The sequence below is a fragment of the Macrotis lagotis genome, chromosome 2 (assembly GCF_037893015.1).
Source record: "Macrotis lagotis isolate mMagLag1 chromosome 2, bilby.v1.9.chrom.fasta, whole genome shotgun sequence".
Taxonomy (NCBI): domain Eukaryota; kingdom Metazoa; phylum Chordata; class Mammalia; order Peramelemorphia; family Peramelidae; genus Macrotis; species Macrotis lagotis.
Genome location: NC_133659.1, coordinates 183670573 through 183687783, shown reverse-complemented (window position 1 = coordinate 183687783; position 17211 = coordinate 183670573). Strand labels below are relative to the sequence as shown.

The 17211-nt window shown below is 34.4% G+C and overlaps 1 protein-coding gene across 3 annotated transcripts in view; it reads right to left on the bottom strand.

Moving 5' to 3' along the window:
* SPAG9 (sperm associated antigen 9) overlaps positions 1 to 17211 on the bottom strand; it is a 168649-nt gene that overhangs the window by 117616 nt on the left and 33822 nt on the right. For 2 of the 3 annotated variants that reach the window (XM_074223706.1, XM_074223707.1), the window contains exon 2: positions 12981 to 13101. In XM_074223706.1, coding sequence (XP_074079807.1) covers positions 12981 to 13101 — 121 coding nt within the window. Of the gene's footprint in view, positions 1 to 12980; positions 13102 to 17211 lie in introns of those variants that run through there. The other variant, XM_074223710.1, reaches the window with a different exon arrangement.

Sequence of the window (17211 nt, the reverse complement as noted above, 5' to 3'; positions counted from 1 at the left end):
AACTTTAAAAAAAAAAGTGAATGTTTAAACTTATTTTTAATGTAACCAGGAAGAAAATAAAATAAAATTTTAAATAACTTTAAAAAAAATTGTAAAGTCACCATTTGAAACTTGAAAAAAATGTATAAATAAAGTAATTGAATAAAGTTAACTTCACACACTAAAAGAAATTGAATAAGGTTAACTTCACACACTAAAAGAAATCTGCAAATATAATTAGGGCATACCCCAAACTTACCTAAAGTTTAAATATAAATTAAGGTAAAGTCTAATTAATTATAGGACAGCAAATGCTAATTTATCCATGAACCTGTCCTAAAGTCTTCCTGGAAAAAAAAAATACTCTGCTCAAATGAAATATGTATTCAAAGCTACCTGCTCTATGTAAACTCTATGTAAACTGATAAACAGTCATTCTGATTCAACAAACTGTCTTCTGCAAGTTAGTTAAGTTAGTGTAAAGATACCTCCCAGAGTCCAGACAAACTTCATAAGTTTCTGACCTTGCAAATTTGAGCACCAGACAGACCCTAGTAACCCTACTGAGGTGCTAAATGCACAATTAAATCCTTATCTGAGCAGCCACCCATAGAATCTCTTAAATACTATAAAAGAGCAGGTAAAAATTTATAAAGACCAAAAGTAAGGGAGTTGAATTAACTTAAGTATTTAAAAGACAGATATTGGCAAGAAACATTTAAGTTAAAGCTTTCAGACCTTAAGAATAAATTCCAATATAAAACAATTTCCTTAACTGAGTCATTTTTCCCTGAGGTACAAACTATCCCTTCAAGTCAACTTATTAGACACATCCATGACAGATACAATATTCTTGTTCCTTTTTTAAATTTTTCAATGACCTTTTAGTGGGTTCAAAGGAAGGTGGGAGTAGATTAATGTAATTCTCATTCATGGTGGAGGCTGTAAGTGATTGAGTTTTAAAAATTAAAAATACTTCTCTCCGAAATGTTAAGAGTACAAATTATATGCACAGAACCAATCATCAGTTTTTGCTCTGTCTAGGAATGATATTGCCCCCTGCATGTTACAATATGCTACTACTGTCTTAATCATAATAAAAATGGGACCATTATACTAAAAAATTGGACATTGAAGATAAAATATATTATTTCCAAAGCAAATTAATGCAGAATGGGAGATGGGTAAGAAAGGAAGGACAAGGTACAAGAAAATAAATTTCTTTTAAAATTCAATTATAAATCATTTTAAACTTTTAAGAATTTTTTCTACCAAGTACTTGATTCTAATAATGACTTCTCACTGAAATAAATGGAAGGCAAAACTTGGGCAAAATTTAAATACAACACCTTCTTACACAAAAACCAATAGATCTTTTTACCAGAGTGAATCACAAGTACATTAAATGTCCTACTGGAAGAGCTGATAATTAGTACTGCCATTCTGGAAAGCAATCTGGACCAAATTGCTATTAAACTGTACATAACTCTTAACTCAGGAATACCCCTCCTAGGTTTATGCCCCCAAGAGATTCAAAAAAAAGAGAAAAAGGATCCATAAGTATAAAAATGCCTATAGCAACTTTTTTTTGTGCTTTGACAAAAGAACTGGAAAACGAAGAGGTAACTCAAACACGAAAGAATAAATCATGGTTTGAACAAATTATGATCCATGAATTTAAAAGAATGTTACTGTGCTACAAAAAAACTGATGACAGAAATGCTTTCAAAAAAGACTAGGGGGGCGGCTAGGTGGCGCAGTGGATAGAGTACTAGCCTTGGAGTCAGGAGTACCTGAGTTCAAATCTGGTCTCAGACACTTAATAATTACCTAGCCGTGTGGCCTTGGGCAAGCCACTTAACCCCATTACCTTGAAAAATCTAAAAAAAAAACAACAACAAAAAAAGACTAGGAAGACTTCAGTGAACTGATACAGAGTGAAGTGAAAAAACCAGGAGAATAATTTATACAATAGTAAAAACATTATAAAGATAAACAATTTGAAAAGAACCAATAACTTTAATCAATGCAATGACCAAGAGAACTAACCTAATAGTGGTTATTCAATCAAAATGCAAAATGAGACAAATATTTTTTATAAAATAGAATTTATTTTAACTATTCATGTTTCCTAACAAGGACTTTTGCTCTTTTATTTTTTTTCCTTTTAATTGAGGGAGGCTGGAGGGAAAGGAAATAAAATCTGGTCAACTTAAAGTTAAAAAAACAATCATGGGGTGGCTAAGTGGCACAGTGGATAGAGCACCAGCCCTGGAATCAAGAATACCTAAGCTCAAATCTGACCTCAGACACTTAATAATTACCTAGTTGCGTGGCCTTGGGCAAGCCACTTAACTCCATTTGCCTTGCAAAAACCTACAAAAACAAACAAAAACAAAAACAAAAATCACAGATTTCTTTTGTATTTGTCTACTGCTTAGGAGAAAATGTTCTAATTTTTTTCAGGTAACTTAAGTACTTAAGTATCAGCAGAGATATAGGAAAATTGAAAAGTTTCGTGTATGTATTTCTTGTCTACTCAACAGACTAAGAGCTATAAAAAGCAGATATATATTTATTTTGTATCCCTATAGGCACCTAGGCACATTAGCAGTACACAGGAACTGAATTAAAACAAATACTGTTTTGGTCTGATTTGGGGCAGAATTTAACCTTAAAAATCAGAACTCATTCATATTCAAACCACTAAAGAAAAGAAACATTATAGTCTAATAAAATAGCCTCTTTGGTTCCAGTAAAAATGATATAATGAAGTGAGTTTTCAACCAATTTCCTCATTCTACCTTAAAACAGAGATAAAGACTTCCTCAAGATTTAATGGATGTTAGCTACTAATAGAAATTTTCAAGAAATATGAAGCAATGATATAAGACAGTTTCCTATGATTCAAGTCAAGACCCAAACCCACCTATCCCACCCAATCAGCTAAAATGGAAACTGCGGCAATCAAATCTGAAATTTAACTCCCCCTGTAGCACACATGAATTCTAATAGATATATTGTGAAGTCATCTTATCAATATCTATATCAAATCATCAAATCGTGTCAAATACATCTAATTCAATTTATATTACAGTCTTATCTTTGTCTCAAATAATCAACACCTGAACCTAGATTTCTCCTTTGTGAATGCAGATAAATCCTCTAGACAAGAATTTGAAAGAAATTCCATTTTGGGTGGCTTAAAGGACTTTTCAAAAAAGAAATGTGCCATAAGATATTTTATTGAGAATATAAGTCTTTCACGATTAAGGGCTAATAGGGATATATACAAATGTAAATATTGATGATCATGTGAAAGGAAAAGAGTGGTTATAATGATAAATGAATTCAATAAATATTTATTAAGTACTTGCCATCTATAATATATGAGGAAACGAAGACACAGTACCTGCCCTTCAAGGAGTTTATATTCTTGTGGGAGGATCTTTCACATAAACAGATAAGTAATTACAATTGGAAAATAGAATACTAACTAGAAAAAGTCATACAGGAGGAGACACCTGAGCAGCACTATGAAGGAAGCCAGGAGTCTAGGAGGGAGAAGTGAGGAGTCAGGGCATTGCAGCCATGAGCAATAGTCTGGTTCAAGGCACAGAGACATATATGTATGGTGCACTAGAGTTAGAGGCAAGAAGGTAAACCAATTTGACTGTAACCAAAGACAGGAAAGGAAGTAATATGAATTAAATCAGCAAAGGTAGACTGAGCACTCTCTTATCTGTCAAACACATCTAGATTCTCAAGCTCCCTTTTCTGCTCTTATTTTGGAGAATAGGGTGAAGAAAAATGCAGTTCTTCTCTCTCTCCCCTAAAAGAAACAACAAATGTGTACACAAGTGCTGATCTAGACACAACCAAAACTAGTCTTTTTTGTTTTTCCTCGAACAGAGATGCCCCAACAGAGATTTCAGCCTTAGCAGAAATCTCAAAGTGTTTGAAAGGTAAAAAAAGCATAGGTGCAATGCAGATTACTTCTGATAAGTCTTTTCAGAAGAAAAGATGACAGCCTCATGAAGGATGAACCCAAGTGATAACCTAGCCTTGCAAAAAAAAATATGGATATTGATTTGCTTAGTAATGTGGAGCTTACTGTTCCAAGGTTTAGTATTTTAAGTATAAATCTCTCAGAAGAATATAATCAGAATAATGCATGATGCTTCAAATATTTGTCACTGTATAATTGCTAGTCTTTTTTGCCATAAGCATATCTTTTGCAGAAGAGAAAATTAATAATTGTCCCAACAATCAGGGACAATTTTGGGCTGTCTGCAATGGAGAATACCATCTGTATCCAGATAAAGAGCTGTGGAGTTTGAACAAAGTTCAAGGACTATTCCCTTTAATTTAGGGGGAAAAAAAAGATATCTTATTGTCTGATCTTGTTATCTCTTATACTTTTTGTTTCTTCCTTAAGGATATGATTTCTCTCTCATCACACTCAATTTGGCTCAATGTACAACATGGAAACAAAATAAAGAGTGACAGATTGCTTTCTGGGGGGGGACACTAAGATTGGGGAAAATTGTAAAACTCAAATAAAATCTTTAATAAAAGAAAAAAAAATTGTCCCACATATTGGGACTGGGGGCTAGAGTGAGCTAGGCTGGAATAAGATGACACAGAGCTTTAAATACCGAGCTGAAGCTTTTTCATTTTATCCAGGAGGTAACTGATGCCATTCTTAAGGAAGGGAAAGTCACAACCAGATCTATGTTACAGAAAAATTATTTTGGTAGCATGTGAAGAATGCATCAGAGGAGTGAGAAACTACTCTCTTAAAAGGACATGAGCGGGGTTGGCTAGGTGGCGCAGTGGATAAAGCACCGGCCCTGGAGTCAGGAGTACCTGGGTTCAAATCTGGTCTAAGACACTTAATTACCTAGCTGTGTGGCCTTGGGCAAGCCACTTAACCCCATTTGCCTTGTAAAAAAACCTTAAAAAAAAAAAAAAAAGGATATGAGCCCTGATGTTGTGCAGTGCAGATCAGGTTTTGAGAAGAAATTTTGCATGAGTGTGTATATTTATCTATTTATCATTTATCTATCTGTATCTATCATCTCTTTTACTATAGCCTTAATATCTATTATCTATCACCTATCTATTTATTTATCTACATATAGAAATTAGAGTCCTTCATTAAAAAATGGGGTAGAAGAGAAGCAGTTAAATATAGAAAACTAAACTTTTGAGGCAGAAAATTTTTTAAACTATGTCAACAGTAGGCAAATCATTTCTGAGCCTTTGATTTCAAGTTTACAAAATGGAGATATTGCCCAACTACCCTACTACTCACAGGGTAGGAAAGTTGTATTAAATGTTTATTTCATCATGTGAGAAGTGGTTCCCCAGAGGTGAGGTCTCCTCAAAAGGGTTAACTGTATTATTACTGGTATTATTATAATGATTATTGTTACTGTCATTGATTGCTGTTATCATCACTGTTGTTGTCCAGCTAGCTGAACTTACAAAAAACATTTTGTAACAATCTATGTACTGTGCTCCACCCTCCCCTCCTCCCATCTTGTTAATAATAAGCATATGAAATTACCTCTGTTATTTTCTTTTTTTTTTTTTTTGGTTCATGTTGCTGGGAAGATTTCCATGAATAGATTAGGCCCCCTGAAGCCCAGTCAATAGGATAAGAAGAAGAGAGGGAGGGAGAAGAAACTTGCATTAGGGCAAAAACACCTTGCTTCTTAACTAGTGCAATGATAGGGATACTGCCTTCTCAGGAGAATGCAATAAACTGCTTTCTGCTTTCAAGGTATCTAAGTCTTTGAGTTTTGAGTAGTGCTTTGTGTACCCCATAGAACTGATGCATTGGCCCAGAAACACCTTTATGAGGGAAAGGGCCTCCCAACAAATCCTAAGACAGGCGCCTACAGGTCACTTGGAATGGATTGGGAATTCCTTCTAACTTTTAAGGAAGGGACCTGAAGAAAGACAGATGCCTGAAAGCAGAAACCTCGAAGGGGAACAACCACCACCACCCACTGAAGAATTTTAATCAGTCACATAAGTTTTTGTGCACAGACCAAGGAGGACAAGATACAAAGAGCCCTGAATCCGTTTACAGAGAAGCCTGGTGGTTTGACCAGAAACACCAAAGTTGTGAGAGATATGATCCAGAAAGTTTGTGAAGTTTACCCCTTATGAGGGGAAGCCCATGGAATTGTTAAAGGTCTCCAAGGATAAGCCCTTTACTGGAGCAAGAACTGGGTGACTGGAGCAGGGGGGAGCAAGGTTGAGCTTAGTGAAGGGAGAAGGCAAGAAACAGTAAGCTTTCTGGAAGAAAGCAAGAACTGATGAGCCCTTAGCAAGATCTAGTCATCCTCCTTTCCAGAGGAAGGCAAGATATGGTGAACCATGGGGAAGTCCCAGTCAAAAGTGGTGGTTAGCAACATAGTTCCAAATGTCCCAGAAAATAGTCCATTAGGGGCCAAACTTGCTGATTGGCTTTACCAACTTATAAAGGAAAGAATAAAAAGTTTTTGTAAAGATAAAATATTGTTTGATTTGGGAAAGCACTCATTTCAGAAGAAACATCTGGCCAGAGTGCAGGTCTTCCAAAGACTGGGTTTGTCAAAATTTAAACTTGAATGTGAAGGCAAGGGGGGGGGGGAGGCCTCAGAACAAGGAAGAGAGTCCATATGCAGCCCTTTGGCTGATGGATGTAGGGCAATTTTTTTCTTGAGAAGACAAAGGGAAAAAAGAGGGAAGGGGGGTCCCCCAACTCCATGGGATTCTCTTCTTGCCATTCCTCTTTCTTATGTTCCTCAGCCAGTACCACCTGGCTCCACCTTTGACTTGGCTTCTGCACCCTCTTCCATCCCACTAGGAGTGTCAGACAATGGAGAACTGATTAACCTCCCTGAGCCAGGGCCACTCTGCATGCCTGGCTGCAGAGAGAACTGAAGCAAGTAATTAAAGAGCAAGAGAATTTCCCATTCCCTGGGATTACTAAGTCTTTTCCCTTGAGAGAGGTTCCCCTCACTCAAGGTGGGGGGATAGGAATTTTATTTATTTATTTATTTATTTACTATTGTTTCTTCAATTAGATAATTCTATATGAGCTGATCTTCTGTCTTTTAGTAATTTAAAAATACATGTAACTGAATTAAGGGGTTTGTAAAAAAATGCACAAAAAAGTGTAAAACTTTGATTATGATGTTAGGATATTGCTAAATGTTAAGAATGTTCCTAAATATTAACAAATATTGGTCAGTGAGGATAAAAAACTTTTATAAGTTGGAGCATTAAGAAACTAGAATTGCTACAATAAAAAATAAGAACTACCAAAGTTTTAAGCTTTGAAGGAAAATAATTTAAGGTTATTTTGGAATTTATAAAGAATTTATTTTTTATATTTTGTAATCATGAAAATGAATTTTCAGAAACATCTGATCGCAAGAATTTTCTGTGTTGGATAACTAGAGAGGGTGGGAGTGGGGCCAGTGCTAGTATGCACACAGGATCTCCTTGCTGGAGCCTGGGACTTGCCAGGGGCATATGGCCTTGAGGCACCAGGCCCTGACTGGGGGCAGACTTGGGGCAAGGGTGGGGGGGAGACCATGGTCTTTAGGTGGTGGAGGACAGCAAACCTTAGGGCCACTTTATCCAGTCTCCTCCCATTTATGGGGAAGCCTGTGGAGGTGGACCTGGTGGTTTGACCAAACACACCAAAGTTGTGAGAGATATGATCCAGAAGGCATGTGAGCTTACCCCTTATGAGAGGCAGGCCATGGAATTGTTAAAGGTCTCCAAGGATAAATGAGTCCTTAAGTTAAAAAAAAATGGAATTCTTTGTGTTGCAAAAGTTCTAGGGAGTAAAGGGAAATATACATAAAATTAAAATGTGTTATGTGTAATAGGTAAACTTTTGTAGAAGAAATTCAAACTAAACTTTCTGAGAATTTAAAATTGTGTTGTAATATAAAACAAATTGAATGATTTGAGGTTTCATCTAATGTTCATTTACTATCACAATTGTACAGCTTTGCTATATAAAAACCAGATAATACATTGTTAACAGTCTCGCAAGGTCTTTGCAGCACAGAAAGCTTGTGAGAAACTTTGCTTTCTACCTCGTGTTTATGGAAGATAATACATTTACATATATATATATATATATATATATATATATATATATATATATATGTATAAAACCGAAGTAGCTTACTTAACATGTCATCTGAAAATAAGAAAACAGGGACAGCTAGATGGCCCAGCGGATAGAGCACAAGCCCTGGAGTCAGGAGTACCTGAGTTCAAATCCAGCCTCAGACACAATAATTTCCTAGCTGTGTGACCTTTGGCAAGGCACTTAACCCCATTGCCTTGCAAAAAAGAAAAGAAAGAAAATAATAAAATGTATCCATTTGAGATCTTGTTCTATGTAAATATAACACTGGCATAGGTACAAGTTTGTGTTAGGATTTTGAAATTACCTATTTAAGATTAAATTCTTGGAGAATCTCATTTTCTTTTTGAAAAATAGAAGTCTATTTGGGATAAGAGGTAAATAAGCTTGTAAAACAAAATGTATAAGAAATTTTGTTATAAGGTGAACTTTAAGAGAACATTTTTGTTGTTTGGTTTTGTTATTAGAAAATAAGGTGCTAGGGCAGCTAGGTGGCAGAGTGGATAAAGCACTGGCCCTGGAATCAGGAGTACCTGGGTTCTAATCTGGTCTCAGACACTTAACAATTACCTAACCCCATTTGCCTTGCAAAAAAAAAAAACCCTTAAAAAAAGGTGCCAGTGAGAAACTTTATGTTTCATGTAGATTAATAATTAAATGTACAACATTAAAGAAGTCAAGATTGTGGATTTTCCATGTTAATTGCAAACTCAGAAGGTAGATAGAAAACTGGAAAACATATTCTGACTGTAAGATACCCCTCCAATAATATTGTATAAGTGTGAGGGGTTCTGAAAAATAATTGAGAAAGTAAAATTATGCAGCCTCTAGTTAGATGACTTATTGATAAGATGTTGAAGAGTTTATCAGTTTTGTGATCTGCTTTCATAAATATAAGCTAATTTACTGTGATGACACCAAAGCCTGAAATTAATAACTGATTGCTTTGTAGAGATAATGAGGGAAAACATCAAAAGTCATGACCCTCTGGCGTCCCTAAAATTTTTAAATAATGCATCGGAACTTGTTTTAGAGCTGTAGGTTCATGTAGGAATGCAATAATGGAAAGATTATTTTGTAAAATCTAGTAATTAATGTGTTGCTCTTATTAATGTTTTGTTACATTTGGAATTAATAACACATATTGAAGATTTAAAGTCCTCTAATATCTTCTAACATTGAAAAAATTCTGAAAGTAATGATTTATATTTTAAACATGGTTAATAATTAAACAGGCTTATTTTAAAGAAGTGCTTACCCTAAGAATTTTTCCGGTACATATATAAATTGGGATTATTGTGGTTATATATATATATATATATATATATATATATATATATATATATATATCAAAACCATGATTGTTTGCTTTGAAGTGAAAGCACCTGAGTAAAATAGGAAAGATAAAAACAATAATAATTTGAGATTTTTCTGTGACAATCTCTAGTTAATTAAGAACTCTGGAAATTATGGGCAATCTCCTAGCAAAAAGGAGGTGTTTATGTCATACAATAGGCTAGAAGGAGGGGTGTCTCTAGCCAAGAGGAATCTGACATACCATCTTTATACAGGAATAGAGCAGATATAATTTTAGACAAGGGGATATGGGTCTGGAGACTAAAAGTTAGAGTTCCCAGAGGGACAGACCCTCTAATTGAGTTATGGAATATATCGGTGGTGAGGATTTTTATGTCAGGGAATATATTCCAGATCTGGGGGAATTTGACTGCTTTTTCCATGGGTTTGGAAAATAACCCTATTTAGTGTATTCTGATGACAGGGACCCAGGAGGGACGCTCAGAGTAGATGTATATATTGGGGAGAGGGCTCATTGATTGGAACCCCATCATGATTATAAGTGGTATTTAGTCCTTGTGAACTGGATTTACTTGAAAGTCTAATTAAATGGAATTACTATTTTAGATTATTGGACTTTTAATTGATTTCTGTTCTTTGTCTAATACTAAATATGATCAACTAGGAAGTCCATGGGAGGTTTGGAGACTACATGGAATGTGTGTGCATTGGTATGAAAAATTGAAGGGGCAGTTTTTCAGTGAAGTCTGAGGTTGGACTCTTTCTGACTTGATTTTCTGAATATGACATCTGAATAATGTCTCACCAGATAGATTTAAAATTTGACTTATACACATGACCTCTGCCTGGAAGATGACTTTCAAAAATGTATCTATAAAGGAATTTTCCTTTGATGTCTTGGATCTTTAGTGAACCATTATAAGCAAATCTGATATAGAAAATTTAGGTCAATCAAAGTTTAATAGATGGGCTAATAATGTGTGTTCTGATATCTGCTGCTATCTATATGTTCTGACAAGAATTAAGATTCCTTGGGTTTTGTCAGATAAGAGACTTAAGGTTAAAAAAATACAAGATTTTTGTAATCTCAGGACATAATTCTGTGCAATAGTAATTTCAAGTTCTACCTTAAGGAAAAGAATTTAAGTCAGTTGAGTATATAAGGAAAAGAATCACCTATAGAAAGGCTAAGACTGCTTGTATGTCACTTGCTGGACACCCTTAGTACTAAGATGATCATCTAATGTATATGTTAAAAGTTCAAATTAATCTGACAGTTATCAGCAAATTCATTTGTGCAGTAAAAACAATTATAGAAGTTTATATATATATATTTTTATATATATATACATATATATTATATACATATAAATCAACATGACAGCAAGTCAAAATATAAACTGTAATAAATCTAGAATTTTACTGTCTAATGATCAAAATATGAGTCTTTGTCTGATAAGATGTCATGTTAAGAAGTTTCTTTACCAGACAAGAAGATCTCAACAAGTCACCTGAACTGGAGCGGACTTTTTGGGACACATTCAGAACATACAAAAATATATTGGATATTTCCAGGGGAAAAAATAGGATCTAAAGTTTATCTTCTCCATCTTGCAGCTATGTGTATGGGTTCTTTGGTCAGGGGATCTGCCCTTTGCTATCTAACTTTCCTCTTGATTCTATAAATGTGTCACCCCTATATATGCACCCCCCCCATATTTAAATCTTTTGTTTGTTGACTGCCCATTCCTGAGAAGGGAAAAGGAGGTGGTTTGCAGAGAATGAATGTGAATGGACTTACTCAAGGAAGATCAAGTACCCCAGTTAGACTGTGTATCATATGCTAACAAATGGAACAGTACCAATGATATGGTAGGCGGTGGCCTCCAAGAAAAATGTTACCGATACCTCTTAGTGGAATTATCCTACTCCCATTAAGTAGTCCAAGACTCCCTATCCTGCTTGGTTAAGAAAGATATTCAAACTGATGATTCTAAAGAATCAGGGTTGGGTATCAATCCGAGACCACTCTGATGATAATCCAATGGAAAATTTAGTAGAGGAAGTATTCCAGCAATGGTGTGAGGAAACTTCAATTGGTAAGAAATAAGAGGGGGGGAATTATGAGAGGTGATTTCCCAAAGGTGAGGTCTCCTCAAAAGGGTTAATAGTATTATTACTATTATTATTATTATTATTATTATTATTATTATTATTATTATTATTATTATTATTATGGTTGTTATTGTCATTGGTTGCTGTTATCAACATTATTGTTGTTGTCCCATTGGAATGCACTTGTCCCTGCAAAAACAACACCTGCAGCTAGCTAAACTTACAAAAAATATATTTTTGCAACACATTATATACTGTGCTCCACCTTCCTCTGCCCAGATCTTGTTAATATGCACATGAAATCACCTTTGTTATTTTCTTTTTCTTGTTGTTCCTGTAACTGGGGAAGATTTCCATGGATAGCTTGTGCCCCCTGAAGCCCAGTCAATGGGATAAGGGGAAGGGGGCTAGGGAGAAGGAACTTACATTATAGCATAAATAGACCATGCTTCTTGTTTTCCCTTGTACCGCCTGACCAGAGCAACTAGTGCGACGAGGTGGGTATCACCAAGTACTGTGAAATATATGTATTTCCCACTATAACCAGTTAAGGGGTAGAGAAAGGAGAAAACAAACAGGCACTGAAGGAAAAAGTCTCAAAAAGAAAGGTAAAGCCTTGGAGTCAGGAGCACCTGGGTTCAAATCCAGTCTCAAACACTTAATAATTGCCTAGCTGTGTGGCCTTGGGCAAGCCACTTAACCCCATTTGCCTTGTTAAAAAAAAAAAAAGGTAAAGAGAAATGTTATGATTCAGGATTCTGCAGTTTTGTCTTAACTTCTGACCATCTATTTCAGACATATTTGTAAAATTTTCTGCAAGTTCTACTGCTTCAAAGAGAGAAAAATTATTTATCTGCTACATATATCATTATGACATCTGAAATAAAATTCTTAAGTCACCAATTAATTCTGTTCCCTATTGACATTTACCTTTGGAAATCTGTACATTAAAAGGAAATAAAAACAATTCAGGAGTTGAAATTCTGTATTGTGGATGTCTGGGAAATAGGTCAAAATCTCAAAACCCAATGGTGTTCTTTTTATAGTTTCAAGGAGATTTCAAATGAAGCAAAACCTTTGAATTTAAACCTATCTTGGAAGAAATAATCCATGCCATTTTTCTCATTCATGAAATCTTGAAAAATTCAAAAGAATACCAAGTGATGAGAATACCATAATTTGATTTTGCAACAAAAAGTCAACATTTCTGGACAAAACTGCTGAAAAGGCCCAGTCTCTTCAATCTTAACACAAATGCCGCCATGAGTACAAGATTAAAATATGAAGTAGAAGCTACACTTGGTTTTCTGCTCTTGAAGACGAATTGTTAATTTGAAGCATATATTTAAAAACATTAGAACTCACTTTTGACAATGTACTTATGAGGAGTGGTATTTTTACTTACTCTGGTCAGCATAGTTTTTTGCTTTGAGTTCAAGTTGTCTTGTTTGGGACTCTAAGGATTCCACTCGAGTTTGTAAGTCCTTTTTTTCCTGTTCCTGGGAATCTTCAAATTCAATAAATTTCTAATAAAAAGAGAACATATATTATTTTTACTAAAGGTACTGAATGTTATTTAGACTTTTCAACTCCTGAGACCCTTGGAATCAGGGACCAAGAATAAGACTGAACTCTAAGGAGATAAATTTTATTACTATGAATTTGCTAATTTTTTAGTTTCTTTCAAAATTCATTTAAAATAAATTTCACCAAAGTACACTCATAACCTGAATATTTAAGTGTAAGACAAAAAAGTTGAGTGTTTTGCTGACATCACCAAACTTTCTATATAAAAGTAAAATCAAAATAAGTAAACATATCCTGCTCCAAATTCAGCAACTACCATGAACCCAGAAGGATATCTGAACATTGAGCCATATTCAAAACAGACTAGAATTTTGAATGCATCCCACAAAAGAGTGGGATTGGTTGTGCAATGAATTTTACTAAATAAATTTTACTAAATAAATAAATATTATAATTGACAAATTTATACCTAAAATAATGGGAAATTCTGAAACACGGAATTAAAGTTCATGTTAAGGAATAATGCTGTGGAATTAAAACTCTGGTTAACAATCTACCTAGAAGCCTAAAAGTTTTATATCTTATATTGTCAAGATCTAGAATTATACATAATGGCTTACACTTTCATGAAGAATACACTAGTAATGAAATGAATTTATTTTCAGACTTTGGCTTAAAACAACTTGAGCTCAAAGAATTCAGTTATTTACTTTTTAATGAGCAAAGATGCTTAATACCAAAATATAAAGAAAGTGATACTACAGGAGAATTCAATTGAATTGCTTGAAGGTCAAAACCTATTTGTCACAAAATATTCTATTAACTTATTCTCAATTTCTACACTGGAAAAGAACAATCTAATTCTAAGTTTTAGTTTTCTTGCTGAAACTGAGACAATGCAAACTATGTATAAATCAAGCCATGCACAATATTTAAAAGTAACATCAAATATAAAACTGGCATTGTGATAAAAATCATCCTGCTGGTCCTTAAGATCACACACATAGAGAAATCTTTGAGTCTGGCTTTCCTTTTACACAATATCCCCTCCCCCCAAAAAATCTAACTTTTTTAAAAAATAGTATTCCTTGTTATTTTTCCTTAGAAAATCAGAAGATATAAGATCGAGCTTAGCCAATTAAAAATAACTTGCATTTTAGATTTTGTTTTGTTACAAAAATGTCATTTAAGAAATGGTATGTCACAAAGGGCTGGATGTGGGCAGTAGTATTTATAATGGCTCTGCTACTTCCAAATACCCTTTCACGGATGTATTACCCTCTTCAACTTTTATATTATCCTCCCATCTGATAAAAGAGAAAACATTAAGTAAATACAGGCTTGTATCTGTCTACTGGCTTTATAATGCTCTGTCCCAATTAAAAAATAAAAACTATGAGTACTCTATAATCCTTTCCATCTATGCTATTTTTTAAGTTCATAATACTGAAATCTAATGAAGAACATAAAGAATCCCTAAATTTTTCTTTTTCTAAATTTAACATGAATATAATTCCTAGGAGTCAGTATTTGAATCATCTTAAATGATTCCAAAAGGAAAATAGATTAGTTTAAAAAAAGCTAAAATAAGACAATAGGACCATGAGTAATTTACTTTTTTCCCAAAATAGCATTTTCATATTTCCCTTCAAAGAAAAGGTGTGTTATAAAAAAAAATTCCAAAGTAAAGACATTTTCATAAGTCTTTCCATAAAGCAAGAATAAATGGTATTAACCTTAAAAATATTAGCTACACAAGTTGAAGGAAATGAATTGATTTAATATTTCTTTAAAAATTCAGGTTTTCTCACCAGTGATTTAAATAAAGAAAAAGTACAAAATACAAATATGATCTTTCTCACTCTCCTTTTGCAATGGTGTTTTCTGATTAAAAAGTGTCATAATTCTATTAGTTAGTTGCTTTTCTTGCTTTCCCTGTTCCTAACTATGTCTGTGGGCTTCTCATTAGCCTCTGCCATCTATGTTCTTATTTTCCAATTTTACTTTATTAAAGACAGAAACATATTTTGTTTTACCAGAGATACTTTCCAAACAAGATGAAGGGATCCTCCACTCCCCACTACACCTTTCAACCCCATAAAAGTATATTACCCCCTCAAATGGTTAAGCAAAAACATTCTTAGTTAATTTAAACAAATGTTGTTTACTTTCATTTTTTTTCTTTTGGGGGGGACTTGGAAGGCAATTGCATTAAGTGACTTAAGGTCACACAACTAGGTAATTATTAAGTGTCTGAGGGTGGATTTGAACTCAGGTACTCCTGACTCCAAGGTCAAGGCTCTATCCACTGCACCACCTAGCTGCCCCCCCCCCGTTTTCTTTAATTCTAGATGATATTAAAATACAGATTGAATTATCTAAAAATAATAAACCCTACCTATTATCTAATCATCGAAAGATTCTGTATTTTTAAGGCCGATTTAAATCTGCTGTTTTTCAAATATTGGGAGAAGTAGCAGAAACTGATGGAGACCAATTCCAGATCTGCTGTGGCATTGGGCAAATCATTTAATCTGTAAAAATAGGGAAATGGTATTTGTACTACTTAGCACAGAAGGATATTTTGAGAAAAGTGCTTTGTAGAGTGTGTCATAAAATATGAAGTTATCAATATTGTGAAAATATTTGTTATCAATAATGAGAGAACAATAACACACTAATTAGCAAAGTAAACTTGTTACTGAAGAGTGTCAGTTGTTATAAAGGAAAACAGATTGAGGGAAAGAATTAAGAGAGTGCTAATGCTGGGATTTTCCCCCTTTTAAAATTCCTTTCTTGGGGCTGCCTTGCAAAAATCCTAAAAAATAAAAAAATAAATAAAATTCCTTTCTTCCTTTTTCCTTTTCTTTTTTTTCTTCTTTTTTTTTTTAACAAGGGTGGCTGGTAGAAGGAGATTTCTCTATCTCTCTCAAATTGGAAGGCAACTCAAGGACTGTTCTCAAAACTCATTGGCAATGAAATTTTTCATCTGTTCCATTATTCAACCCTGGGTCAATTCACCTCTCTCTCTCTCTCTCTCTCTCTCTCTCTCTCTCTCTCTTTTGGCAAGGTAACAGGGTTAAGTGGCTTGTTCAAGGCCGCACAGCTAGGTAATTATTAAGCATTTCAGAGGCCAAATTTGAACTCAGATACTCCTGACTCCAGGGCCGTTGCTCTATCCACTGCGCCACCTAGCCTCACCCAATTCATCTCTCTTTAGACAGCCTGGTGGCCCTCCTCTTCCTGGGGTTCACCTTGTTAGTGATATACTTTATGAAGACAATTAACTGGACTGGTTTTAGGCCTCTTGCTAGATGTGAACTCAAGTGATCCACCAGTATGTGAAAACAAGACCAGACATAAATTTCTAGCCAAAGCAATTTCTCCAGTAACTCCAATACTTAAGAAGATAGATAGCCTCAAGGACCACAAAGCAAGAACTCAGAAATTCCACCCACCTTGGCTCAAATGCTACTATGACCCCACATAGCTCAGGAATGGCTATGTTTTCGGTACCAGAAAGTTTTTTGTGGTTATGGCAATCCTCAAAGGCATACAGCAATAGAAACTCTATATAAATAGGAGATTAAATGAAATCTCTAACTTCCTTAATGTCTAGGAGTCAAAAATGTTTTCCATAACAATAAATCTGTGATTTTGTAATGAAATCAATGAGAAAAAAAAGAATTCAATTTGCAAAAATTCACTTTCTGTGAAAGAAAAAAGAGTTCTTGAAAAACTGACTTAAAAGTTTCCCACATAACATTTGGGGGAAAAAAAAGGCTAGTTGGCACATTGGATAGAGCACCGGCCCTGGAGTCAGGAGTACCTGGGTTCAAATCCGATCTCAGACACTTAATAATTACCTAGCTGTGTGGCCTTGGGCAAGCCACTTAAACCCATTTGCCTTGCAAAAACCTAAAAAAAAAAAAAAGATAGTATACTAAGTACAATAAAATTTGAAATGTGATACAACTAATATTTTTTTTAATTTACACAATTAGACCTCACAAATGATATCTTAAAACTTTTATAATTTAAAATTCTAAATAAGAATATTACATTAGTTAAAAGAAGACATGCTAGCCAAGATACTGGAATTTTTTAAT